Source organism: Schistocerca gregaria, chromosome 4 (assembly GCF_023897955.1).
Source record: "Schistocerca gregaria isolate iqSchGreg1 chromosome 4, iqSchGreg1.2, whole genome shotgun sequence".
Taxonomy (NCBI): domain Eukaryota; kingdom Metazoa; phylum Arthropoda; class Insecta; order Orthoptera; family Acrididae; genus Schistocerca; species Schistocerca gregaria.
Window position 1 is genome coordinate 491,592,467 of NC_064923.1, and position 26,921 is coordinate 491,619,387.

At 39.9% G+C, this 26,921-nt stretch overlaps 1 protein-coding gene across 9 annotated transcripts in view; it reads left to right on the forward strand.

The window, feature by feature from the left end:
• LOC126365820 (balbiani ring protein 3-like) overlaps positions 1-26,921 on the forward strand; it is a 282,987-nt gene that overhangs the window by 249,331 nt on the left and 6,735 nt on the right. For 6 of the 9 annotated variants that reach the window (XM_050008425.1, XM_050008422.1, XM_050008424.1 and 3 more), the window contains 3 exons: positions 8,344-8,691; positions 16,444-16,611; positions 25,664-25,915. In XM_050008425.1, the coding sequence (XP_049864382.1) occupies positions 8,344-8,691; positions 16,444-16,611; positions 25,664-25,915 (768 nt within the window). Of the gene's footprint in view, positions 1-5,781; positions 5,995-8,343; positions 8,692-16,443; positions 16,612-25,663; positions 25,916-26,921 lie in introns of all 9 variants that reach the window. The other 3 variants (XM_050008419.1, XM_050008418.1, XM_050008417.1) reach the window with 1 other exon arrangement.

The window sequence follows — 26,921 nt, forward strand, 5'->3', positions numbered from 1 at the left end:
AAGGGCTACTGCTTTTCTAATCACACTATTACAATTGTGTTTACAGATTAGACTGAGAAATACCAAATGAATATGGAAGCATTAGAATCTGATAAAATATAAAGGAAAATAGGAGTTTTAGATATAAGGTAACAATACTGAATGGAAAGATTGCTAGTCCCGTGTAGAGCAGGCATTGAGACGCAGACAAGCACAATGAAAGAAGTACTACAAATAATTCAAGCTTTCAGGCAGTGTACTTCCTCAGAAGTAGAACTCACAGATTCACACTGCAGCAACACACACAGGGCTACTTTTGTGTGTGTGTGTGTGTGTGTGTGCGCGTGCGTGTGTGTGTGTGTGTGTGTGTGTGTGTGTGTGTGTGAGAGAGAGAGAGAGAGAGAGAGAGAGAGAGAGAGAGAGAGAGAGAGCGTTCTACATCTGAGAAAGGACTTTGTCCAAAAGCTTAAATATTTGCAGTATTTCTTTCACTGTGTCCATCTGCAACTCAATGCCTTCTCTATGTGGTGAGTATTAATCTATCCTTTCCATGTTATTGTTAATACATCCGGGACTTTCCAATGTTTGATTATGTATAAAATAATGTAGTTTCATTCTGTTGGCACTATTGTTTGTTAAAAATCCAGCTCCCAGAAAGAATGGCCTGAATGAATCCAAAGTGTGGCAGGCGGATTACGGAACAGTGTACCAACAATAAGTGATAAAGATTGAAGAAAGCTGGCTTTCATATAGGGAGGACAGTGCCCTCTCTTTTGTGATCACAAAAGCCATTGTTATGCTAAGAGTCAGTGAGAAGCCATCAGACTAAGTGGAAATATGAATATAAATGCCAGTATGGCTTGTCAGTATCAGCATGTAAGTAAGTTTGAATAGTGCAGAATGCAAGGGCTCCAGGAGATGGCTTTGTTATACACTAAAAGTTTGTCCGTGTTTAGCAACAATTTTGTTGCATGTGGAAAACCAGAGGGTAGAAGAGAGTTAGGTACTGGATCATGCATTGTGACGAAAGCACAGTGTGACTGTATTACCGTATTTACTCGAATCTAAGCCGCACTTTTTTTCCGGTTTTTGTAATCCAAAAAACTGCCTGTGGCTTAGAATCGAGTGCAAAGCAAGCAGAAGTTCTGAAAAATGTTGGTAGGTGCTTCCACAACTAACTTCTGCCGTCAAATACATGTAGCGCTACACAGGCATGCTTTGTAGGCACAAAGATAAATACTGCTGCCAAAACCTCTGAATCAGTAAATAAATTTTAAAAAAAGGTGGAAAACGAGCTTTTTTTCTCCATCCTGAGTTTCGACCACTGCATTTTCATACATTATCCAACGAAGTAAATACAAATTCCTTATTTTTCACCTTCGAATGTAGCAGCATTTCAATGTACTACGAAAATCCGACTGGCAAGACTGTTTGGGATGTTTGTCAATATGGCCAACTCTACATTCTGAATTTTTTCCTACATGTGAGAAGAGATGGTTGCTAATAGGAACTTTTATGAATTGTGAATCATATGCAGTATTCTCTTCACCATAAGAATAATATGAATATAAACATTTTACCATGTATTGTTTTGTGTTTGCTGCTATCTCATTTAATTCCTGTCTGCCTAATAAACTACGAAACTAGAGTGGGACAACAGCAAACACGGAAGAATATACATATCATGTCATGTTTATATTCATATTATTCTTATGCGTAATAGTGAAACAGTCAGAAATGAAGCACGGCAATTGACTAGATTTTTAAATCTAAGCTGACTAATTTCTGTGCAGAATGTAATGTACTAAAGAGGCGCCTGGAAAGATTTTCAAATGGAGAAAATTTTTCACTAAACTCTGGTTCAGAACATCTTCTATCATACACTGTCTATTATTTGGTTCTTGTTGATCATTTTCAAAGAAAGCAGCAGTGTAAGTAACAACAAATTGCAGTCTCTTGCCATCATTTTGCTAATGAGACGATTCCTCTCTTATTTTTTTAAATTGTAAGCAGCGGTAGCACGTACAAAAGCAAGCCGTGCCGCGAGCAGCGACAGGCCGTAAACACTCATTATCGTCATGTGAGAAACAATGCACGACACAGGACAGCAATGCATTTTCAGCTTAGTGCGATGTAAACACCTATAACAAAGAGAACAGCACTTACCAGATCAAAGAAAAATACGCAATCGATTCAAACCAGACAAAGCATGTGAAAAAGGAAGGGTATCCGTATAAATACGGACGGAGCACCTGACGCATAGCAATGGCTACCTGGTAAAGCTTAACTGCTAAGCTTACGACTCGAACCAAACTACTGTAGCTGTACCGTCATTCATTCGACCTAAATTGTGTCTCATATTACAATGGACCAACTTTGTTTCGATTTGCAGGTGCGGCCTAAAACTTTTCTCTCCCCTCGAATTTCGAGTCTCAAATTTCAGGTGCGGCTTAGATTCGGGAATTTTTTTTTTTTTTCCTCGATTTAGAGTCCAATTTTTCAGGTGCGGCTTAGATTAGAGTAAATACGGTATTGTCCTTATGGCTTTAAGAGAGTACAGTATATCACTAAAGCACTGCCACAGGTGCAGACACAGTTGTGTCAAAGATTCAGTACCATATATTGTGGGAGCCTCCGTTGTCCAGAAACAACAAAATGTCTCACACTTTAATTGCACTCATGAATACTGTTGCTGGTATACCTGAGTGGGGAAATGTAACGTCCTTGAATGTCTTCTGCTTGAAACTGTCCTCCTGTGATTACATAGGTGACTGAAAACCCCCTGTGGAATTTCCAGTTAACAGTGCCATATAGCATTTACATTTAAACCATAAACATGTGAAACACTACTGTGTCGCCAATCTGGCTGTCTGCATTAATGAGTAGCATGCGTGACAGATGTCATTTGTTAGAGTTTGGGCTACAATTGGGTACAATGTGTGATCTAGATGCATATGTTGAAGGCACTTTGAGCATCAACTGCTTCATTAGGGGTGGTTTAGAGCCCCACTACACTGCACCTCCTGCAGGTAACTTCACATGACATGTTTCACCTGGATAGTGCCTGGTCATGTACGGAGGGAAGTGAACAGGCTTTTTTCGAAGAACAGAGAGTACTGTTGTTTACCTGCCATTGGTCTGACTTTAAATATGTCTATGGTATGTTTGGTCAAAAACATTTTCATCATGGTAATTCAGTAACTACTGTTGTTTTGTGAACTTTCATACAAACTGCTGAGCGAGAAATTCTCTGGGACATACCCAGGCCTTCATTGACTGCATGCCCTGACATTTAGAAGCCCTGATACGTGGCCTTCACATCATGGTGAATTCTCAGTGTCACAGATCATGTACAGTTCTGTAATCCCAGTCACCCTTGCATTGTTATGCATTAACACTGTAGTACATTATTTAAGTTACATACATACTTGTTGCTGTTGCTATTTGTACAATATTATGCAGTCCTGATAACTTTCATAATAAAATAAAAGAAAATGATGACCAGAAGTGCACGAAGTATCTGCAGTAGTGCAGTTACATTGGTGTGCTTTCTGTCAGAGTGATGCAGTAAGTTGTTGTTGGTAAATATTATAGAAAATAAATCAATACTCTCTGTTTCTTGGAAATACTCTTATCTTCCAATCTGGAATTCTAAAATTATTAAGCATTTTTAGTTACATGTCTGTAATGACCATATGCTTGCCTTATGATGCAGCCAGGAGCTGCCTTTACAATGCTGTAAAACTACCATTATTTTTCTGTAGAATATTTGGTTTATTTGTACAATGGATATTAACCTTTGTTTATTAATTTTGGTCTGTGATCCAGTAACAGAGCACTTTTTCTGATGTTAAGTGTCATCATTCCTCAATCAAATATAGTAAATATTTTATGGAATTTTTAAGTATTCTTTTTGTTCACTTTGTTTCGATACTCAGATTCATCAGTTGCTGTAAATCCCAGAATCCAAAATATTGCCAACATGCTCTTGAAATTATGCTTCAGTCCGCTATCTATTTGCTAAATGTGTAAATATCAGTTATTTTTTATTGAAACCACAAACTCACATGCATAATATTCATTATCTTACTACTCATTTTTGCTATATTCAAGCAAGATCAGTACTGAGCATTCTTTAAAATATAGGTAATAATTTAGGAGTGAAGGAGATCACTCACAGAATAGCAGAAGTATTCCCCCCCCCCCCCCCCCCCCACACACACACACACACACACACACACACACACACACACACCTGTGCTCCTACATTGTAGGTACAAAGCTGTTTGTGTGTGTGTGTGTGTGTGTGTGTGTGTGTGTGTGTGTGAGAGAGAGAGAGAGAGAGAGAGAGAGAGAGAGAGAGAGAGAGAGAGAGAGAGAGAGAGAGTGTGTCATTCATGTAGCTTGCAGTGGCCTGCTTCATGAAACTGTACAGGCACCATGCAGTTCGATGATGTGCAATGGAAGGCTTAGTTTTGAGTTTTATTTGAGTGGGGGGCTTTTATCGCTTGATCTGAGGATTTGTTTCTTTTTTGTGTTGAGTCTGGCCTTTGGCCTACAGTTTTAGATTGGGGTTTTTAGTGTGTCTCTTTGTGTGGCCCCCCATGGTCGGCCAGCCCCCCCCCCCCCCCCCCCCCTCCCCTGTGTGGGTGCATGGTCAGGGAAAAATGGACCGATAGCCTTTGTAGTCTGGTCCGTTCAACACCCACAAACCAACCGCACCATGCATTGCCAAACAGGTATTTGTGCTGTTAGCATGATATTTTTCTGCTATGTTTAGGGGAATAACAATTTTGTTTCATACACATGCACCAAAAAAGCTCTCAGTAAAACATCTTTCATAATCACTCTATATTTTATAAATTATTCTTCTTCTCTGGAAACTAAATGGAACAGATAACTTGAAATGCCACTCATCATGAAAATATATTGGATCTAATGGCAACAAATAGACCTGACCTCCTTGAGGATGTCCACATCAAAACTGGTATCAGTGATCGTGATGCAGCTGTGGCAAATGATACAGTCACAAAGATATGTATGTTCAGTAAACAAGATAAAAGGTCAGTAACGTCGTGTCTCAATGAAGGACTGAAACTTTCAGCACAGGGCAGGAGCATGTAGAGGAATTCTGGCTCAAGTTTTTAAAAGAATAGTTGCCCATGCATTGTATAGAAATGTACCCAGAAGAACAGTTTATAATGGGAGGGACCCTCTGTGATATACAGTCCCTATAAAGAAAATTCTCAAGAAACAGACTGCTGTGTAATAAGTGTAAAGCGAAACATAAGGTTATAGACAGAGAGATGCTAAATGAAATCCATTTGGCTATCAAGAGGGCAATGTTTGAAACTTTCAGTAACTGCTGTAGCAGAATATTGTCAAATGACATTCCACAAAATCCAAAGAAATTCTGGTCATATGTAAAGGCAATTAGTGGCACCGAAGTTTTTGCCCAGTCCCCAGTGAATATGACAAGAACTGAAACTGAGGGTAGTAAAGCAAAAGCTGAAATTCTTAACTATGTTTCCAAATGTTCCGTTACAAAGGAAAACCCAGGAATTGTGCCCCAATTTAATCCTCGTACCACTAAAAAGATGAGTGAAATCAGTATTAGTGTCAGTGGTGTGGAGAAACAGCTGAAATCATTAAAATTGAACAAAGCTCCAGGGATTCATAGAATCCCTGTCAGATTCCTCATTGAATTGGTGCCTAAGTCAGCCCTTCTTCTAACTATAGTCTATCATAGATCCCCTGAAGAAAAATTAATAGAGGAATTTTGTTTTAAATTTGAATATTCAGCATGCCAACATCAAAAGGCAATAGTACAGCATAAGGCACACGAGAAGGGCATTCCAGCGAGACAGTTGTATGTGCCCCAGTGCAATGATGAGGATGGGTCATTTGAACAAATTCAGTGTCATCCTGTGAGCAGACAATGTTGGTGTGTTGATGAGAAAGGTGAAGAGCTGCCTGGTACCAGAGCACCACCCGATGTACAGCCATCCTGCAGTGGTAGGTAGAGTTTCAGTTACACTTAAGGTTTAGATATATTTGATATATGTTTACAAATAAAAGTTGTTTTGTGATGCTGCTTGATTGTATTTAACCTGGGGTAATCAATAATAAACTTCAAATGATAATAAATGTACTATTAGGCTGCTGTTAGCATATTAAGTTACTTGTTGTTGTTGTTATTGTCTTCAGTCCTGAGACTGGTTTGATGCAGCTCTCCATGCTACTCTATCCTGTGCAAGCTGCTTCATCTCCCAGTACCTACTGCAACCTACATCCTTCTGAATCTGCTTAGTGTACTCATCTCTCGGTCTCCCTCTACGATTTTTACCCTCCACGCTGCCCTCCAATGCTAAATTTGTGATCCCTTGATGCCTCAAAACATGTCCTACCAACCGATCCCTTCTTCTAGTCAAGTTGTGCCACAAACTTCTCTTCTCCCCAATCCTATTCAATACCTCCTCATTAGTTACGTGATCTATCCACCTTATCTTCAGTATTCTTCTGTAGCACCACATTTCGAAAGCTTCTATTCTCTTCTTGTCAAACTAGTTATCGTCCATGTTTCACTTCCATACATGGCTACACTCCAAACAAATACTTTCAGAAACGACTTCCTGATACATAAATCTATATTCGATGTTAACAAATTTCTCTTCTTCAGAAACGCTTTCCTTGCCATTGCCAGTCTACATTTTATATCCTCTCTACTTCGACCATCATCAGTTATTTTACTTCCTAAATAGCAAAACTCCTTTACTACTTTAAGTGTCTCATTTCCTAATCTAATTCCCTCAGCATCACCCGATTTAATTTGACTACATTCCATTATCCTCGTTTTGCTTTTGTTAATGTTCATCTTATATCCTCCTTTCAAGACACTGTCCAGTCCGTTCAACTGCTCTTCCAAGTCCTTTGCCGTCTCTGACAGAATTACAATGTCATCGGCGAACCTCAAAGTTTTTACTTCGTCTCCATGAATTTTAATACCTACTCCAAATTTTTCTTTTGTTTCCTTTACTGCTTGCTCAATATACAGATTGAATAACATCGGGGAGAGGCTACAACCCTGTCTCACTCCTTTCCCAACCACTGCTTCCCTTTCATGTCCCTCGACTCTTAAGACTGCCATCTGGTTTCTGTACAAATTATAAATAGCCTTTCGCTCCCTGTATTTTACCCCTGCCACCTTTAGAATTTGAAAAAGAGTATTCCAGTCAACATTGTCGAAAGCTTTCTCTAAGTCTACAAATGCTAGAAACGTAGGTTTGCCTTTTCTTAATCTTTCTTCTAAGATAAGTCATAAGGTCGGTATTGCCTCACGTGTTCCAACATTTCGACGGAATCCAAACTGATCCTCCCCGAGGTCTGCATCTACCAGTTTTTCCATTCGTCTGTAAAGAATTCGTGTTAGTATTTTGCAGCCGTGGCTTATTAAACTGATAGTTCGGTAATTTTCACATCTGTCAGCACCTGCTTTCTTTGGGATTGGAATTATTATATTCTTCTTGAATTCTGAGGGTATTTCGCCTGTCTCATACATCTTGCTCACCAGCTGGTAGAGTTTTGTCATGACTGGCTCTCCCAAGGCCGTCAGTAGTTCTAATGGAATGTTGTCTACTCCGGGGGCCTTGTTTTGACTCAGGTCTTTCAGTGCTCTGTCAAACTCTTCACGCAGTATCGTATCTCCCATTTCGTCTTCATCTACATCCTCTTCTATTTCCATAATATTGTCCTCAAGTACATCGCCCTTGTATAAACCTTTTATATACTCCTTCCACCTTTCTGCCTTCCCTTCTTTGCTTAGAACTGGGCTGCCATCTTAGCTCTTGATATTCATACACGTGGTTCTCTTCTCTCCAAAGGTCTCTTTAATTTTCCTGTAGGCAGTATCTATCTTACCCCTAGTGAGATAAGCTTCTACATCCTTACATTTGTCCTCTAGCCATCCCTGTTTAGCCATTTTGCACTTCCTGTCGATCTCATTTTTGAGACGTTTGTATTCCTTTTTGCCTGCTTCATTTACTGCATTTTTATATTTTCTCCTTTCATCAATTAAATTCAATATTTCTTCTGTTACCCAAGGATTTCTAGCAGCCCTCGTCTTTGTCCCTACTTTATCCTCTGCTGCCTTCACTACTACATCCCTCAGAGCTACCCATTCTATTTACTTAAAGGTTGTAATTCTCAAAAGGAAAGTGAATTCTCTGCCAGCCAGTGTCAAGATTAGAACACAAGTGAAGAAAAACTATGAAATATGTTTTATCACTGTACTCTGGCAGTTTAAAATAATTTTTAATGTGTTCTTTAAACAAAATCTGTTTAAAAACTCATACATATTTTGTGCAGCTCCTGCTGAATGTCCTGAACTGGAATGTGAGCCATGTGAGCATGGCCACCATATGGATCAGTTTGGATGCCAGACCTGCAAGTGTCGCAATCCATGTGAAGATATCTCATGCAATGGTGATGGAGAGACGTGTCGCCTTGTTAAAGTATCGTGTATAGACAGGCCTTGTCCACCAGTACCCATGTGCTTGCCACACAAAGAGAACCCCTGTCTCTATGGACACCCTCTGTTGTTGAAAAACACATCTAATGTGATGCAGTGTGGCCCAAATGGCTTGCAGTGCCCTTCATCACACAAATGTCATTTGAGTCCTTTGGGAGAATATGCTGTCTGCTGCCCAAAACCAAGTAAGTGAAAACAACAGCACTACATACTAGCAATTCATTTTGACAAGAAATGTATGTATGTGCAAAGCTCTGAGAAGACTTAAAGGTAGTTAAATGTTTAAATGCACTCAAGCTTAAAAAGAAAAATATGCTTTTATAGAAATAAGAAAACTGTGTTAGTATAAAAGTTAAGAACAACCAAGCACATAAGAGTATGAACGGCGTACATGATGGCTGTGAGAGAATCAGTGATTGAACTCTATTTCAGATGTAACTAGTCATCTTCATTATGTTAAAAGTTTGTTTGTGCCCATTGAAAGCAAATAAAATTATATTGAAGTGCATATCCTGCTTTCAGTGTGAACTTTTAATGAATTAAGAATTATTTTACTCTTCTTACTCTTCTTTTTTCAATATCCGTATTGTTAGTTTACACTTGGTAAACTTCTTTTGTTTATATCTTATTGATATTAAGCCTCTGTTCCAGCCTTTAGTCTTTATTTGAGCACCATGTATTTCCTTATTCTACAATATGTTGTGAATCTTCCAGTCTGTAGTGATCAGAAATAGATAACAGGTGTTTGGGATAATAATGCAGCTTTGTGCAGTGCTATTTGTGGTTTCTGAAGGTACTTTACCATTGTTTTGATCTTCGTATTGTAGATAATGAATGTTGACACATTGTCTGCCAAGGATCAACTGATCATTTTACTAAGAGCAACACTATACTTTCAGGCAAATCTCAAATATATATCTAGGAAGTTTACTCTTTTTTCATGCTGTTTAATATTCCTGTGAATGTACACCAGATTTTATACAAAAGTTTTTTGCAAATTTTTCTCATATTTAGACAGAAAAATTTTCCACTATCAACCATGGTTTGTCTGTTCTATTAATGATACAGATGTTTTCATACCTTTTGTTGTTCTAAAGTTTTGATCGTTCACTTGTGGTTCCATGTGTAAATGGATTCTAGTCTTTATATCATCCATTAAATAAAGATGACCATTTACTGAGTTAACATCTCCTAAATTGTAGCAAACCTACTTGCCGCTGGTCATCCAAGTTCTCTGGAACTGTATTCTGTGTTATTTTGCTAATAGTTTTCTAATTTTGTGGTGATTACAGTTTTTATGATGTCTCACCATTTGTGACAGCTTCTACTGGGGTAATGAAACTTTTTTGACCTTTAAAGATTATTGAATTGTAGACACTGTCAGGTCACATTAATATAACCACCTGCCAAAAACCAGAATAACCATATTTTGCAGTCCAGACTGTGAAATACGTTCAGGAAAAGTGTTAGTGGAGCTCCAGAAGTACAGAGCTGTGGAGACATGCTGACTTCAGTGCTGTGTCCAGCTGTGCTAGGTTACCCAGTTGAGGATCCTTGGTGTGAACAGCCTGATTGAGGTGGTTCCACAAATTCTTGATTCTACATCTACATCTACATCTACATCCATACTCCGCAAGCCACCTGACGGTGTGTGGCGGAGGGTACCCTGAGTACCTCTATCGGTTATCCCTTCTATTCCAGTCTCGTATTGTACGTGGAAAGAAGGATTGTCGGTATGCTTCTGTGTGGGCTCTAATCTCTCTGATTTTATCTTCATGGTCTCTTCGCGAGATATACGTAGGAGGGAGCAATATACTGCTTGACTCTTCGGTGAAGGTATGTTCTTGAAACTTTAACAAAAGCCCGTACCGAACTACTGAGCGTCTCTCCTGCAGAGTCTTCCACTGGAGTTTATCTATCATCTCCGTAACGCTTTCGCAATTACTAAATGATCCTGTAACGAAGCGCGCTGCTCTCCGTTGGATCTTGTCTATCTCTTCTATCAACCCTATCTGGTGTGGATCCCACACTGCTGAGCAGTATTCAAGCAGTGGGCGAACAAGCGTACTGTAACCTACCTCCTTTGTTTTGGGATTGCATTTCCTTAGGATTCTTATAATGAATCTCAGTCTGGCATCTGCTTTACCAACGATCAACTTTATGTGATCATTCCATTTTAAATCACTCCTAATGCATACTCCCAGATGATTTATGGAATTAACTGCTTCCAGTTGCTGACCTGCTATTTTGTAGCTAAATGATAAGGGACCTATCTTTCTATGTATTCGCATCACATTACACTTGTCTACATTGAGATTCAATTGCCATTCCGTGCACCATGCGTCAATTCGCTGCAGATCCTCCTGCATTTCAGTACAATTTTCCATTGTTGCAACCTCTCGATACAACACAGCATCATCTGCAAAAAGCCTCAGTGAACTTCCGATGTCATCCACCAGGTCATTTATGTATATTGTGAATAGCAACGGTCCTATGACACTCCCCTGCGGCACACCTGAAATCACTCTTACTTCGGAAGACTTCTCTCCATTGAGAATGACATGCTGCATTCTGTTATCTAGGAACTCCTCAATCCAATCACACAATTGATCTGATAGTCCGTATGCTCTTACTTTGTTCATTAAACGACTGTGGGGAACTGTGTCAAATGCCTTGCTAAAGTCAAGAAACACGACATCTACCTGTGAACCCGTGTCTAAGGCCCTCTGAGTCTCGTGGACGAATAGCGTGAGCTGGGTTTCACACGACCGTCTTTTCTAAACCCATGCTGATTCCTACAGAGTAGATTTCTAGTCTCCAGAAAAGACATTATACTCGAACATAATACGTGTTCCAAAATTCTACAACTGATCGACGTTAGAGATGTAGGTCTATAGTTCTGCACATTTGTTCGACGTCCCTTCTTGAAAATGGGGATGACCTGTGCCCTTTTCCAATCCTTTAGAACGCTTCGCTCTTCTAGAGACCTACGGTACACCGCTGCAAGAAGGGGGGCAAGTTCCTTCGCGTACTCTGTGTAAAATCGAACTGGTATCCCATCAGGACCAGCGGCCTTTCCTCTTTTGAGCAATTTTAATTGTTTCTCTATCCCTCTGTCGTCTATTTCGATATCTACCATTTTGTCTGCTTGTGTCTGTGTGTCTGTGTATGTGCGGATGGATATGTGTGTGTGTATGTGTGTGTGTGTGTGTGTGTGTGCGCGCGAGTGTACACCTGTCCTTTTTTTCCCCTAAGGGAAGTCTTTCCGCTCCCGGGATTGGAATGACTCCTTACCCTCTCCCTTAAAACCCACATCCTTTCGTCTTTCCCTCTCCTTCCTGAAGAAGCAACCATCGGTTGCGAAAGCTAGTAATTCTGTGTGTGTGTTTGTGTGTTTTGTTCATGTGCCTGTCTGCCGGCGCTTTCCCGCTTGGTAAGTCTTGGAATCTTTGTTTTTAATATATTTTAACCATGTTGTACGAATTTCATGATCTTCCAAAAAATGGGACCCAAAGCTACAACCTTTGCCAGCCATGTGCTAGTTACTGGAAAACCATCAACCATCTGCTGTGCGCCAACATAAATGTGGAAACAGAGAAATTCTTCCTGATCAAATTCTGGATGTGGACCGGTCGGCAGGCAGGACAAAGCATCGGCATTTGCATGTTGATCTGTAGGATGGAAATGAATCTCGCAGTTGTAAAGCGAAAGGCAAAGACCCCAACATTGAATGTGATGTGCCACTTTATCTGGTAATGATGAATAAGGAAACCAATGGTTTTGTGATCAGTGGTCTAGTGGAATTTGGTACCAAGAGAATAACGTGGAATTTCTTCACAGCATATAAGATGGCTAAAGTATCATTTTTGAGGCATAAGCTATAGGCTGCAAGGAGCCATTGGGATATCTATGAGCCAGTACCACCACTAACCCCTACTGGGAAGTGTCCATCCCAGGGACCAAGTGGGCACCTCATTGGTATGTCTCTAAGCAGGGCACATTTTTCTAAATTGTGCTTCAAACTGGCTGCTTGGAGGACAGAAAAAGAAGAGTATGGAGATTTTGTAAATGATCGCCAGTGGAAGCACTAGAAACTACAGTGTCATCAAATAGTTTGCGCAACTCAGTGTCAGTGGTGTAAGTTGTTCCCAAAAAACATTGAAAAATAGTGGAAACGCTGGTGATTCCAAAAGGCAACCGCAAGTATCGGTACAGTCCAAAAGAGGTATTGGCATCTAACATATGTTGTGACTCTGTATCTAAAGGGAGTTGCAAATAGGCATCCGACAAGTCTATTTTTGAGAAATATTTACCACCTGACAACTCTGCAAAGAGTTTGTCTGAGCACAGTGTCTGAGGCAATCTAATTTATCTTTGACTTGTTCCCAAAGTGGCACTGGAGCCAGACAGGTACAGAAAAAATTATGTTGAGTAGTAGGTTCCATGGTAAGGTGCAAATCAAAATTGTTAGCATATTCCAATCCAGGAGAGAACAAAAAGGAAAACTCAGAACATAATGCGTCTAACTATGCATATGGAACTTGTTCAGACACTAAATTAATTCATCTGAAAATGTAAAAACCAAAAAACGTAAAAGCACCCCAAAAGACTCTCTGTACATGTATTATCTGCAATAAGAAATGTAAGTGACCAGACTACTGACTTGTAGGTCAGGGGCTGAGAATAGGGATAAACTGTTTATTGTAATTTACTAATTTTTGTGACACAGGGAGAAGAGGAGGGGAGTAAAAGTCCATATAAGTTTATAAGTGTAACAAGATTACCACAGCTCGTGCATCCACTTGGACGTGCAGAACTTTACAAAAAACCAAAACATCAATGAAAAGCTTGTTGGGCACAACAGAAATAGCTGATACAATGTTTACGCCCATATCCGCAGCAGGATTGTTGTGCTGAATTTTTGCATTACAAACAAGCAGTGTGACCTTTTTTGTTGCAGTTGTGACAGGTAACCCAGCGCTTTGGGAAGTCTGGGCGCTCATGGTTAATGAAACAATAAGGGCAGAATGGGAACATGGAATGCTTACATTGCTGCTTAGTGGCCTGTTTACTTTGTTGGTGCAGCTGCTGCTGGGAGTGAGGCCGGCCACCTTGATGCTGTGATCGTGTGCAGATTGTCACAATCATTGCTTCCCCCCTGCAAACTAACTGAAGCATGGTGTGGAGGAGAGGGTTGGATTGCTGATACCTTACCCCATGGCTCACCTTGGTTAACTACAGCTCGAAACACCTCGAACGACAGTGCAATAGCTAAATCCTTGGAGAGGAATGGATTTTCACACTGGAGGTCGTGCTCTTGCAGCTCAGGATCTGGAGCTAAATGAATGGTAGCATTGCTCACCATCTGATCAGCATATGGCTCTTTGTGCACATCAGACACAAAATTATGACTACTTAACCCATGAAGTTCAGCCACCCATGCTCATTAGGATTGATGTGTTGCTTCCTACAGTGGTAAAACTCAGCCTGGAATGTAGTAATATGGCTGCACTTACAGTATTATTTTGAAAGAAGTTCACACATTTGGTAACATATTAAGAAAATGGATCCTGCAAATGGGTGAGCTGACATGGGACCTGATACATTCTGGATGACACCCATGAAAGTTACAAGGCATGACATAAAATAGTGTCAGTAATTCCAAAAGCATGACAGTGTTGTTGCAGACATTTCTTGTAAGCATCCCATTCCTCAGTGGGCCTATCTTATGTAGAAAAGGGAGGCTGATAAACCATGGGGGCTGTGGAGGGCAAAACTGCAGGTGATGCAGACTAGAGAACATACTGACTGGACAAAATAGAAGCCAATGATTGAAATATGTGAGTTTGATTGTCCAGCACCTGTGATTTGTGGTGCAACATTGTGCTGAATGATTCTTGCTGTTCGACCAACTAATGTAAAATTTCCTCCATAATACCATCAGCCATTGTGAGAATAAACGGAGGACCATCAGAGTAGAAATTTAAGTGGAGAACAGGTCTACACCCATCGCCAATCGTATTGTAGTTACGTGTAAGCACAACATGACTAATAGATTGAACACCAGTTCATTCCATGGAAGCATTACAAACTTGAACATTTAAGTAACATTCAGAAGGAATCAATTATGTACACAGAGAGCTGTAGCAATACATTTAGAGAACAGAGGATGAATGAGTGTAGCTCAGCTGGTCTTAAATAGACTAGTGCCCTTGGCGGGCTCTGTAGGTGATACTCATTCGAGGAGCCTTCTGCAGACGACATAGCATTGCCGCACACAGGGCTTTTTGAAAGTACGCACACTATCATTGCATAGTGGCACATCTGTTTGTCTCTCCAGGTAATATTAACTTTCCCCTGGCTTCCCGGTTTGGCTTAAGGTAGTTATCATCGTAATACTATACTATACTTGCCAAGATCTTCGAGGGCCGCTGTCAGTTTCATCTCCACTTCTTCAAAGGTTTTGCCTTCAGCTGCAGTTGCTGTGTCATCAGCATAAATGAATGGTCTTGTTCGTAGGTTGAATGGTTGGTTGTTCTACAGCAATGGTGCCAATACACTACCCTGAGGGAGTCCATTCAGGGTCCTCCATTGGGTCTTCTTCTTATCTATAGTCATCAAAAAACTTTGTTTTGCAGCAAACACTAGATAACATGGGTTAAGCAGTAGTCTTTTGTGACTCAATATATCTTTCTGATCATCATCTTGTGGTAGACAATGTCATACATTGCGGTGTCATACATTGCTGACAGATCTCCCACTGACAGATGCCATATCTGTGATTTGTCCTCTTTCGTATCATTCTTTTGTATATTGAGTCAGGTTCTGACAACAGTATCAATTCCCTTGGTGGAAACCTGACTACTCATATATAAAGTTTTGATCAGCATGTTGTAGATGTGATTGAGGATAATCCTTTCCAAGAATTTATAAAGTTGGTAGAGAAGAGAAACAGGTCAGAAGGGTTCAGGATCTGTTGGTTCTTTTCCAGGCTTCGAAAGTTCTAGCTGTAGCCTTGTACCAGATGTTAGGGATCTGTAATTTTGAGATTCAGGTGTTCATTAAGTTTAAGATCTATTGCTTTTGTATGGGCCCAAACATTGTAATTTGCTCTAGTCTTAGCTCATCTAAGCCTGCAGCTTTGTTCCTTTTCATAGATTTGAAGGTTACTTCCAGTTCTTCCATGGTGAAAGGAGTACCAAGGCAGAGAGGCTACAAAACTTCCTTCTTTCCATGAAGGGCAACATGTTCACTAACAAAGATGTTATCTGGATTTGACTGACCATGCCATCTTCCATTGGTGGAGGAGGATGGCAGCTTTGGATCATGTATTAGCATCAGCCCCATCTTTTCAGCCCATTCTTAAAGATCTTCTCCATTCTTATCAGTCTCGTGGTAACCCCAAGATGTGCTACAGCACCTGAAATCATCCGTGATCAGATTTATTGATTGTGATTGAAAATTACAGGGTTCCACAAACTTGAACTCACCATTTGGTGGTTTGTGTACTGTTGTTATTGTGCATGACCAGATCACAACAGTCAGGATCTCTGTATAATTTTCTGGTCTTAAAGCTTTTGACAGGGCGTTTAGGCCAAATTTGACAAAAACAGCACTACCTTACTTTGTATGTGGTCTTTCAGTGACAAGGTCCATTCCATTTACTTTTGGCCTACAGTCTTTTGGTCCTCTGTCATCTCCTGCATTAACACATATCAACTCTTGTAAATTTGTTATGTGCATGATTCACTTCTTGAGTAAATTAATTGTAATCTGCAGATACACTTTGTAACTGATAATTTCTTCTCACTTTGCAGCAACCTTTAGTTGACAGTTATAATATTTCTGATTAGTCTAGAAGCTTTATAACAGTCAAGAATTATGTTTATTTTAGTTCAGTTAAGTATCTTACCTCATTTGCTTTATATCACCTACAGGAGATGTGTGTTTTGAACCCAAAGATGAAGGTTTTTGCAATACAACAAATGATTCTAGATGGTACTTCAATGCTGAGAAGAATAAATGTGAAATATTTAACTTTGGTGGCTGTGGAGGAAATCAGAACAGTTTTGAATCTGAAGAAATTTGTAATACTGTTTGCCCAGGTAATTGCATTTGTTGGCCCATCACATTCGGCATTTCTTAATTTAAACATGAAGGTGATTTATGAGGCTGTACAGTAAGTTGAGAATTAATACATTAGTAAAAAAAGGAATGGCTTTTATAAACTACTTGTTATGCCAAAACTACTGTTGACAATCATTAATGATAAACTATTTGTAAAATTATGAAACAGAATTAATGGCCAGAACTTAACCTCTAAGAGGCAAAATCTTAGTATTGCTGATAGACACAAGCCAATATCCAAACAAACTTACACATATAAAACAACTTCACTGTCTGATTACTTTCTAATGAGTCAGTGTGGCAAATTAAAATCTTAAGGTTGAAGACACAAACCCTAATTTATGTTGGTTCGATAAATTTCAGATTATTCACCCATAGGCTAATGAAAAGGCTTGAACCAAAACTGGTTTGAAATTGTTTAAAGTTGGGTGGAAGTGGTAAATGCCCTCATTATGAAACACTGGATGAGTATAATAATATGCACTGTTTTACAAAACACTAGTTTTTCAATGTTTGTGGTGTCATGTCTCCTCCTGAACTGTGTTTTGTACACTGACATAATTTTGGAGATACGTTCAGTGCCATGCGTGGATACTGTTTGCAAAATGTGTTGCGAATAGTGTTAACAGGAAATAAGTAATAAAGTAAAAAATCATGCACAATGCTGAAACTTTTTGGCATGAACAGCAAAAATGAAGTAAATGGTAAACTATTTCTTTTAATTATTTGATGGGAGCTGTCAGTGAGAAAAAGTTTCAGTGGGGTTTGAAATTATCTCTAAAAGTTTGTTGAAAGTCACTAAGTGCTCTCATTCTTATATACATGATGAATATAGCCTGTGTAATTTGTGTGCCATGAGTAATGCTGCCTCAAGGCATATACACAGTTTCCAACTGTAATACTTGTCTGTCTTTGTTAATGTTTTTTTTTTTTTTTTTTTTTTTTTTTAACACATGATTACACCTCTTAATGAGTAGATTATGACAGCTTTTAAATTTTTGAATTCAGTCAGCAATTACAAGAAATACTTAAAATCATATCTTTATTGCCCCTGGAAGCTGTTAGACACCCTGCAACTGTAATTGGGTGATTGTTTTAGTTGCTTAATAGTATATATAAAGGTACATTCATTGTCCTGGCTTTTGGAACTAATGATTCTTTCCTCAAGCACTTTCAAGCATTTGCAAGTGCCATGATAAACTCATAATATTATCATCAATTATAGATCAAAACTCAAAATTATGCTATTTCAAAAAATTTTACATTAGGCCTATTCTCATTTAAAAAAAAAGTGTTCCCAAATTGTACAATTACATGAGAAGCAGGTTTGTTTTTGATAATTTTGGAACACTTATGAAAGTACATTTTTAAAAATTTTCAGAAGTTATAAGCATTATGGTTAATTTATTTTGTAGCAAATCAACAGTTGTGATTTACTATTATTGTCAAAGAATTATTCACCCAAAATTTCAGTAAATATGACCCTGAATAAACATACAGTTTCATAATTTTTGGCACTTACCACTGATGTTAGCATAAACTATTTCGCAGTAAGTCAGTGTTTATGATTTAGTTACTTTAGCACATTTTTTAACTAACATATAGTGAACTTCCCATTTCAAAAAGAGTGTGTATTATCCACATTTATCATAAGTTAACACTATGTTTGAATCTGTTAGTGACTATAGCCGTGAAAAGTTAGGAAATGAGTAATTTTTACCAGAGGTTATACTTTGGCTTAATCAAATCTCCTTGGCAATATTTTTAGCTCAACAGATTAGATGGTTAATCAGTGGGCTTAGTTTAAAGTTATTTGTGTACTGTCGTGTAAAACATTTCACCAGCCACAATGCAGTTCACTATGAATGATGATCTCAAGCATGGGATGAGTTAGTTGACATTGGTAAGCAGCGGACTACTGTCAAATGATTGGCAGCTATTGCAAATCAGTGTGTTGGGAGAGCTCCAAGGGTTGTGTATCAGGTTTACCAAAGGTATCTCAAGTAGTGTCCTTTTGTGTGAAACCTGTTTCCTCTGCAGGAAGTACAGGATCTGCCACTGCCCTTTCAACTGACTGAATGGCTTATCATTGGTTCTAGGTGTGGCCATCCTGTACAGGATGAACAGGAACTAGCAAGGACTTAGTGTCTTCCACTGAGATGAAAACTGAGCCAGTGGGATTTGCTTTCCCTACTGGGAAACCTGCCTCATCCTGTGTCAAGAGGAGTTAAATGCAAAAGGTTAGGGGTCTATTGATTGTCAGCAATCCAAATGTATGACAAATAATGGTACCCCTTAGGGAAATGGCACAGGGAACTCAGTTTGTATGCCTGGGAGCCTCATTCAACATGTTGAGGAGGCTATTCCAGCATCCATTAATGGAACAAGATGCAATCTATTGCAGGTTATGGTGCACATTGGAACAAACTATGCACGTCACCTGGGCTCAAAGCTCGTACTAGGATTATTTCAGTGACTGGCGGAGAAAGTTGAAAATATCAACATTATGCATGGAGTTTCAACAAAACTCACAACAGGCAGTATTGTTCACAGAACCGGTTGACGCCCCCTGGCTGAGAGTCAATTTGAAGGATTTTCAAGTTTCTCAGACAAACTAGGCTGAGACTTCCTGAACTTGAGCCATAGGGTTGAGAACTGTAGGATCCCCCTGAATAGATCAGATGTGCACTATGTATCAGAGGCTGCTATCCAGCTAGAGGATAAAAGCTCATAGAAGTGAGCTTTTTTTTGGGGAAAATTTTAAGTGTCTATTGAAACAATAAGCTAATGACAGACAAAGGTAGTTATTTGTCAAAGTGGACAAGAAATTCATGCCCACCAAGATAGAAATTATAGCTGCATGTTACATGGTTTGGGCAAGACTCAGAATCATGGATGGGCACAAAACTGTTATTGGATCCTTCTGTCAATCACCAGGCTCACCTGCCGGTTTAACCAAAAACCTTAGAGAAAACCTCAGTTCGCCTGTACTTAAGTTCTCCAATCATATGGTAATCATGAATGGAGATTTTAATTATCCAACAATTAATTGAGAAAATTACAGTTTTATTAGTAGTGGATGTTATAAGACATCCTGTGAAACATTACTAAATTCCTTTTCTGAAAACTACTTATAGCAGATAGTTAAGGAACTCAACTCATGATGGAAATACATTGGATCTAATGGCAACAAGTAGGCCTGACACGTTTGAGACTCTCCACATCAAAATTGGTATTAGTAACCTTTAAGCGGTTGTGGCAACATTGATTACCAAAGTACGAAGGTCAACTTAAACAAGCAGAAAGATATATATGTTTGACAAACTAGAGAAAAAGCAGTAGTGCTACTTCTCTGTGAGGAACTGGAAACTTGTAGCACAGGACAGGAGCATGTAGAGGAACTACAGATCAGGTTTAAAAGAATAGTTGACCATACAGTGGATAGATACGTATCCAGTAGAACAGTTCATAATAGGAGGGGCCCTCTGTGGTATAAAGTCACTGTAAAGAAACCTCTAAAGAAACAGCACTACTGCATAATAGGTGCAGAACACAGCATAGAGATATAGATAGAGAGGTGCTAAATGAAACATGTTTGGCTGTCAAGAGAGTACTGCATGAAGCCTCCAGTGACAACTGTATCTGAATATTGTCAAATGATCTTTCATAAAACTCAAAGAAATTTTGGTTATATGTAAAGGCTGTTAGTGGCACTAAAGTTAGCATCCTATCACTCATGGATGAGATAGGAACTGAAATTGAGAGTAGCAAAGCAAAAACAGAAAATCTTAACTCTGTTTTCAAATATTACTTTCTAAAGGAAAACCTGGGAGAGATGTTCAAATTTAATCCTCGTGCCACTGAAAAGATGAATGAAATAAGTTTCAGAGCCAGTGGCATTGAGAGGCAACTGCAATCATTAAAATTGACTAAAGCTTCAGGACCTGATGTAATGCTTATGAAACTCTGTACTGAATTTGTTGCTTAGTTCGGACCCTTTGTTAACTTAATCAGTCATAGATCCCTCAAAAAACTGTGCCCAGTAGTTGAAAGCAAGCACAGGTCACACCTATTTACAAGAACAGTAGCAGTAGTGATCCACAAAAATACCATCCAATATCCTCGACATCGATTTGTTGAAGACACTTAGAATGTATTCTTAGTTCAAACATGGTGAATTATCCTCCATGCCAACCAGCATAGATTCCAACAATATCAGTTGTGTGAAACCGACCTACATTTTTCTCACATAACACACTGAAAGCCTAGGCAGTCAAGTACAGACAGAATTTCTTGATTTACAAAAAGCATTTTACTCTGTACTACTTCCACGCTCATTCCCAGTGACAGATGTAGAAGTAAATTCGGATGTGCCCCAGGGAAGTGTTGGCATCTTTGCTGTTCAAGTTGTGTATTAATGTCCTTGCAGTCAACATTTATAATAACCTCAGACGTTATGCAGATGATACAACTGTCTGTACTGGTGTACAATCAAAAAGAAGCTGCATGAATATTCTGTCAGATCTTGGTAAGATTTCAAAGTGGTCCGAAGATTGGCAGTTTGCTTGTTCAGAAATGTAAAACTGTGCACTTCACACAAAAAGTGACTACGGTATCAGTGAATCACAGTTGGAATTGGCCAATTTATACAAATACCCAGGTGTAACACTTTGCAGGGATGTGAAATGGAATGAGCACACCCGCCAGGGTAGCCGAGAGCGCTAACGCACTGCTTCGTGGACTTGGGTAGGTGCGCTGGCCCCAGATCAAATCCGCCCAGCGGATTAACAACGAGGGCTGATGTGCCTGGATGTGCTTTTTGGACGGTTTTCCACATTCCATTATGTGAATACCGGGCTGGTCCCCATGTTCTGCCTCAGTTAGATGGCTCGCAGACATCTGAACACATTCGTACTATTCCATGGATTACACTCGACGCAGGCAGTTGGGGTAGACTAATTCCCTCCCAGGGCATACAGGGTGGCAGCAGGAAGGGCATCTTGCCACCCCTTAACCATTAACATGCCAAATCCGATTAACGATGGCTGACCCTGCGTAACTGCGGGACAAGGCTCAGGCAATAGAATAGAATTAAAATGGAATGAGCACATAGGCTTAGTTGTGGGTAAAGCAAGTGGTATATTTTGGGGAATTGAAATCAGTCTACAAAGGGGATTGCTTACAAATCACTCGTGCGATCCAACCTACAATGTTGCTCAAGTGTGTAGGACCCACACCAATAGGACTAACAGGGGACATTGAATGTATACTGAGAAAGGCAACACAAATGGTGACATGTTTGTTTGATCTATGTGACACTGTCACAGAAATGGTGATGAAACTGAATTGGCAGATTATTAAATACAGACATAAAGAATTGGTGTTAAATGATGACTCTAGAAATTTCTGACAATGCCCTACGTATAGCTCTGGTAGAGATCATGAGGACAAGATTACATTAATTATGGCATGCACAAAGATATTTAACCATTCTTGGAACTTGAATGGAATGGCGAAAAAAACCTAAAATCTGGTACAATGGACATACTCTTTGCCATGAATTTTACAGGGATTTGTAAAGCATAGATGTAGATGCAGCAGAGGAGGATAGTATGGGTAAATCAAAAAGGGAAGGTAGGTCACTTGAGACCCCAGGATGAGAGGGGTCCCCCTGCAGTAAGAATGAGGAGAGACAAAGGTCTGCTTATACTGTGTTACATAGGGAAATGTTCTTAACTTTGTTTGTGTGTAAGAAATCTGCAAGTGAACAATATGGAAGAAAAAATATTTATCTGAAAATGCTACTGTCTTTTTACTTCTACAATCTTCAGCTACCATTTAGATGAGTACTTCACATCTGTGTAAACACATGATAGTTTATCCCAAAGAAATTGTGAGTGCACTTTAAGAGAGATATTTGTATTGTTAAGAATGTTATCCCCTTTACTGCTGCAACTCGCTGCAGTGTGTCAGGTGTGCTGGCATGCACAACACCCACATCTGTGATAGACAATGAGAGCAGGCACCAGCTCCTGTGATGGGCCACATGTGGCAAACTGGCATGGCTACCCAGCCTTTGCCAGCGATTGCTGCACTGGAGACTAGGCACAAACTGAGAAGAAACGACAATGGCGCCGTAAGCACTGCCAAACAAAGACTCAGCCGAAAGACAAGAAGTCATCTCCCACTGCCCACAGGCAGCCGGAATACCACACCAGTGAGAGTGGTGTGGGGGACCGGCCTCCGACGATAGCACAGCAAGTGCTGCAAGTGCAGGAGATGCGCACTATGCCTTCTACAAAGGAGGAGGAGGTATGCAGCCAACTGTGGCAATTGCACTCACAGCTGACGCACGACATCTGTCCAAATGCCACAGGCGAAGAGAAGACACCTGCCGCCACTCCCCTTATGGAGCAGCAGGTGGAAAACAGTGCGATGGACACACCGAAGAATAACACAGGTCTGCTGCAACAATGCTGAAGCCTATTGGTCCCAAGCAGCTCTGCTCTCCAGCGAGTGGGCTACCACAGCAATCAGGACACTCAGGGGTATGGGCTACATCATCCACTATACAGAGGAGACTCAACCACAGCCCTCACTGAGCCTGTCAGCACAGCCAATGAGTGAGGAGTGGTGCCACTATGCAACCACACATCTCCGAGTGCTTGGCTTCGACACTCGCCCACCAGACACCTATGGGCGAACTGGGCCTTCCCCCATGTCAAGTCACCAGTGACGTAGCGTGACAGGGGGCTCTCATGGCCTAAAATGCAGCACACCATGCTGCAGCGCCATAACGGACTGATCTCTTATGATGGACATGGTATCCACTTGCTTGATACCCGTGTCTAAATTAACCCATCCTTGCATGACCTGTCACAATCAGAAAGATTCCACTACTGGTCTTACCATCCGACCTAACTATTGCAGAGGTTTTATTCCCTTGGCGCTTGCCTTGGCAGTTTTTTCCCTCTGTCCTTCAAACTGCTACCCTTTGTTCAACTTTTGACCCAATCTATCTCCAGATAAGCACATATCAATGGTTAACCTCAATCAGATGTATGCAAACATTGCAGTACCCACATCCTGCAAGACCTCACTTTAGTGAATACTAACCCATATGCAGAGATGGCAGTAGACCTTTTGTGTTGGTCACTGTGCTGGTGTGGGCGAGGAGGGGCTCCACCTCTATAGAAAGGCGCAGTTGTTAGATCGGTTACTGCTGCAACAGTGGCATGTTATCAAGATTCCAATGAGTTTGAACGTGGTGTTATAGTCAGCCCATGGGTGATGGGACACAGCATCTCCGAGGGAGCGATGAAGTAGGCATTTTCCCATATGTTCATTTCGCAAGTGTACCGTGAATATCAGGAATCTGGTAAAACATCAAATCTTCAACATCACTGTGGCTGGAAAAAGATCATGCAAGAATGGGGCCAATGATGACTAAAGATAATCATTCAACATGGCAGAAGTGCAATCCTTCTGAAAATTGCTTCAGATTTCAGTGTTGGGCCATCAACAAATGTCAGCATGCGAACTATTCAATGAAACCTCATTGATATGGGATTTTTGACTGGAAACATGTTGCCTGGATGGATGAGGCTTGTTTCAAATTATATCGAGTGGATGGAAGTGGATGTGTACGGATATGGAGACAACCTCATGAATCCATGGATCCTGTATTGTCAGCAGGGGCTGTTCAAGCTAGTGGATGCTCTGTAATGGTATGGGTCATGTGCAGTTGGAGTGATATGGGATCCTTGATATGTCTAGATACGACTCTGATAGGTGACGTACACGTAAGCATCCTGTCTGATCATCTGCATCCATTGATGTCCATTGTGCATTCCGATGGATGTGGGCAGTTTCAGCAGGACAGTACGACACCTCGCATGTCCAGAATTGCTGAGTTTAAACACTTCCACTGGCTATCAAACTCCCCAGACATGAACATTACTGAGCAAATCTGGGATGCCTTGCAATGTGCTTTTCAGAAGAGCTCTCCACCCCCTTGTACTCTTACGGATTTATGGACAGCTCTCTCCCTCCAGCACTACTCCAGACATTAGTCAAGTCCATGCCATGTTGTATTGCGGCACGTCAGTGTGCTTGCAGGGGCCTTACATGGTATTAGGCAGGTATACCAGTTTCGTTGACTTTTCAGTGTATATAGACTAAACTGTTTACAGTGATTTACTCTCTGTTGTAACTTCTTATTCATAAAGAATTCTCAAGTTATACTGTTTTCTGCTGCTGTTGATATTAATCTACACTTGTGTGACCAGAAATCCTTGATTTGTTTCCATTTCACATCACTGAGCCCCATGATATCTAGATTGAGCCTTAGCATTTTCCTGTTCAGATTTTCTAGCTTCCCTGCCACATTCAAACTTCTGACATTCCACACCCCGATTTGCAAGACATAATCCTTTCATTGGTTATTCACTCTTTTTCTCAAGGTCATCTCCCCATTGACGGTCAACTCCCAGAGATCCTAATGGGGGACTAGTCCAGAATCTTTTACCAGTAAAGAGGATGTCATGCCACCTTTTTCGATTAAAGACCATTTGTTTTGTGGACACACTTCAAAATTGAGTAATTATGGTAATGCAAATCCCAGGTTAGGAACAACATATGTGTGTTTAACATATTGTGTGAATAATTAGCATATTATTTGTATTTCTGCATCTCTGGAAACATGGTATTGAAGCTCAGTTGACTATCTCTTCACATTTTTGTGAATATGACTGTTGCTCAATGGTGTACTGTTTTTCCACTTTGCTCATTCTGTTCAGTCTGTATGTTGCCACTTGCTGTCATAAGTATAACAGTATTTAAGTATAACATAATTACATAGCACAAAGTCAATATATTAAGTATTTTAATCATGTGATTTTCCACCCTGAATGCAATATCGATGTATCTAAAAACAGAAATTGTTGTTTTTATAATATCCTGTTGTTATCTACTGTGGTTCTTTTGTAAAAAAGATTTATTTCTTAATTGTTAAATTTATTTTATTTACAGTTCTGAGTCAGTGTGAACGCCTGCGGGAGAAAAACCAAAAGATGGCAGAAATGTATAAGAAACCTACTTTCATTCCAAATTGTAATCCTGATACAGGAAACTGGGAGCCAGTTCAGTGCTTGAAGCATGTTGGTGTTTGTTGGTGTGTCAATAAAATTGGCGAACATGTTAAAGGATCACTTATACGTGGTGATTCACCAAATTGTAGTTCCCGGCAAGCTCGTAGACGAATGGATGTGGAGGAAGATACCTGTTAGTATTGGAACTGAAAATATCTCTTACATATTAATGTAGAATAAGATGATGCAATTCTTAAACAATGGAAAATCCAGGATAGACTGTAACAGTATTATGAAAAGGACAATTGCTACTCACCATATAGCGGAGATGCTGAGACGCAGATAGTCACAACAAAAACAACTGTCAGAAAGTGAGCTTTTGGCCAACAAGGCCTTCGTCAAAAATAGACAACATGCACACACACTTTCATGCAAATGCAACCCACACATCTGTGTGTGTTGCATTTGCATGGGTGTTTGTGCATATGTTGTCTGTTTTCAACGAAGGCCTTGTTGGCTGAAAGCTCACTTTCCAACAGTCATTTTATTGTGCCTATCTGCAACACAATATTTCCACTATATGATGAGTAGCAACTATCCTTTTCATAATATTGATAGATCCAATTATTTCACACTCTTCCAGTACCAACCATATGGTGCCTTTAACATACGTTTTTCTTGGGATGAATGGAGGTACAGTCAATGATCATTTGACAACACAAGCAATGATAGTCCATTGATTAAAAATTATAGCATATTTTTTATTAAAACTAGCTTCTTAGTTACTTATTAACAGTTGCTTGTATTCTACATCAATACTAGTGCATCGACAGCTAGAGGACTCATTACAACCATGATTGGAACAGGAGATATGAGTTTCTGCAATCGCTAGATAAACTATGATTTACATGCTTTGGCTAACTGCTTTAAAAAATAAATATAAATGTATGCTGCAGCAGTCAATATGTTTGTAAATATCCTTGTACTTAATAGCCCTCTTCGAATGAAAACCCTCTAGTACTTACCACATTGAATGTAATCTCAGTCACTGCAGCCGTATACGGCAAGCCATGACTCTAGTATTTATTGAAGTTTCTGACATCTGTTGATTTTCTGGCAAGTCAGATTTATCTGTGCTGTAAGTCACATTGTATGTATGGACATTCACAAAATACTGTCTCACTGTTTCTTTGATATTC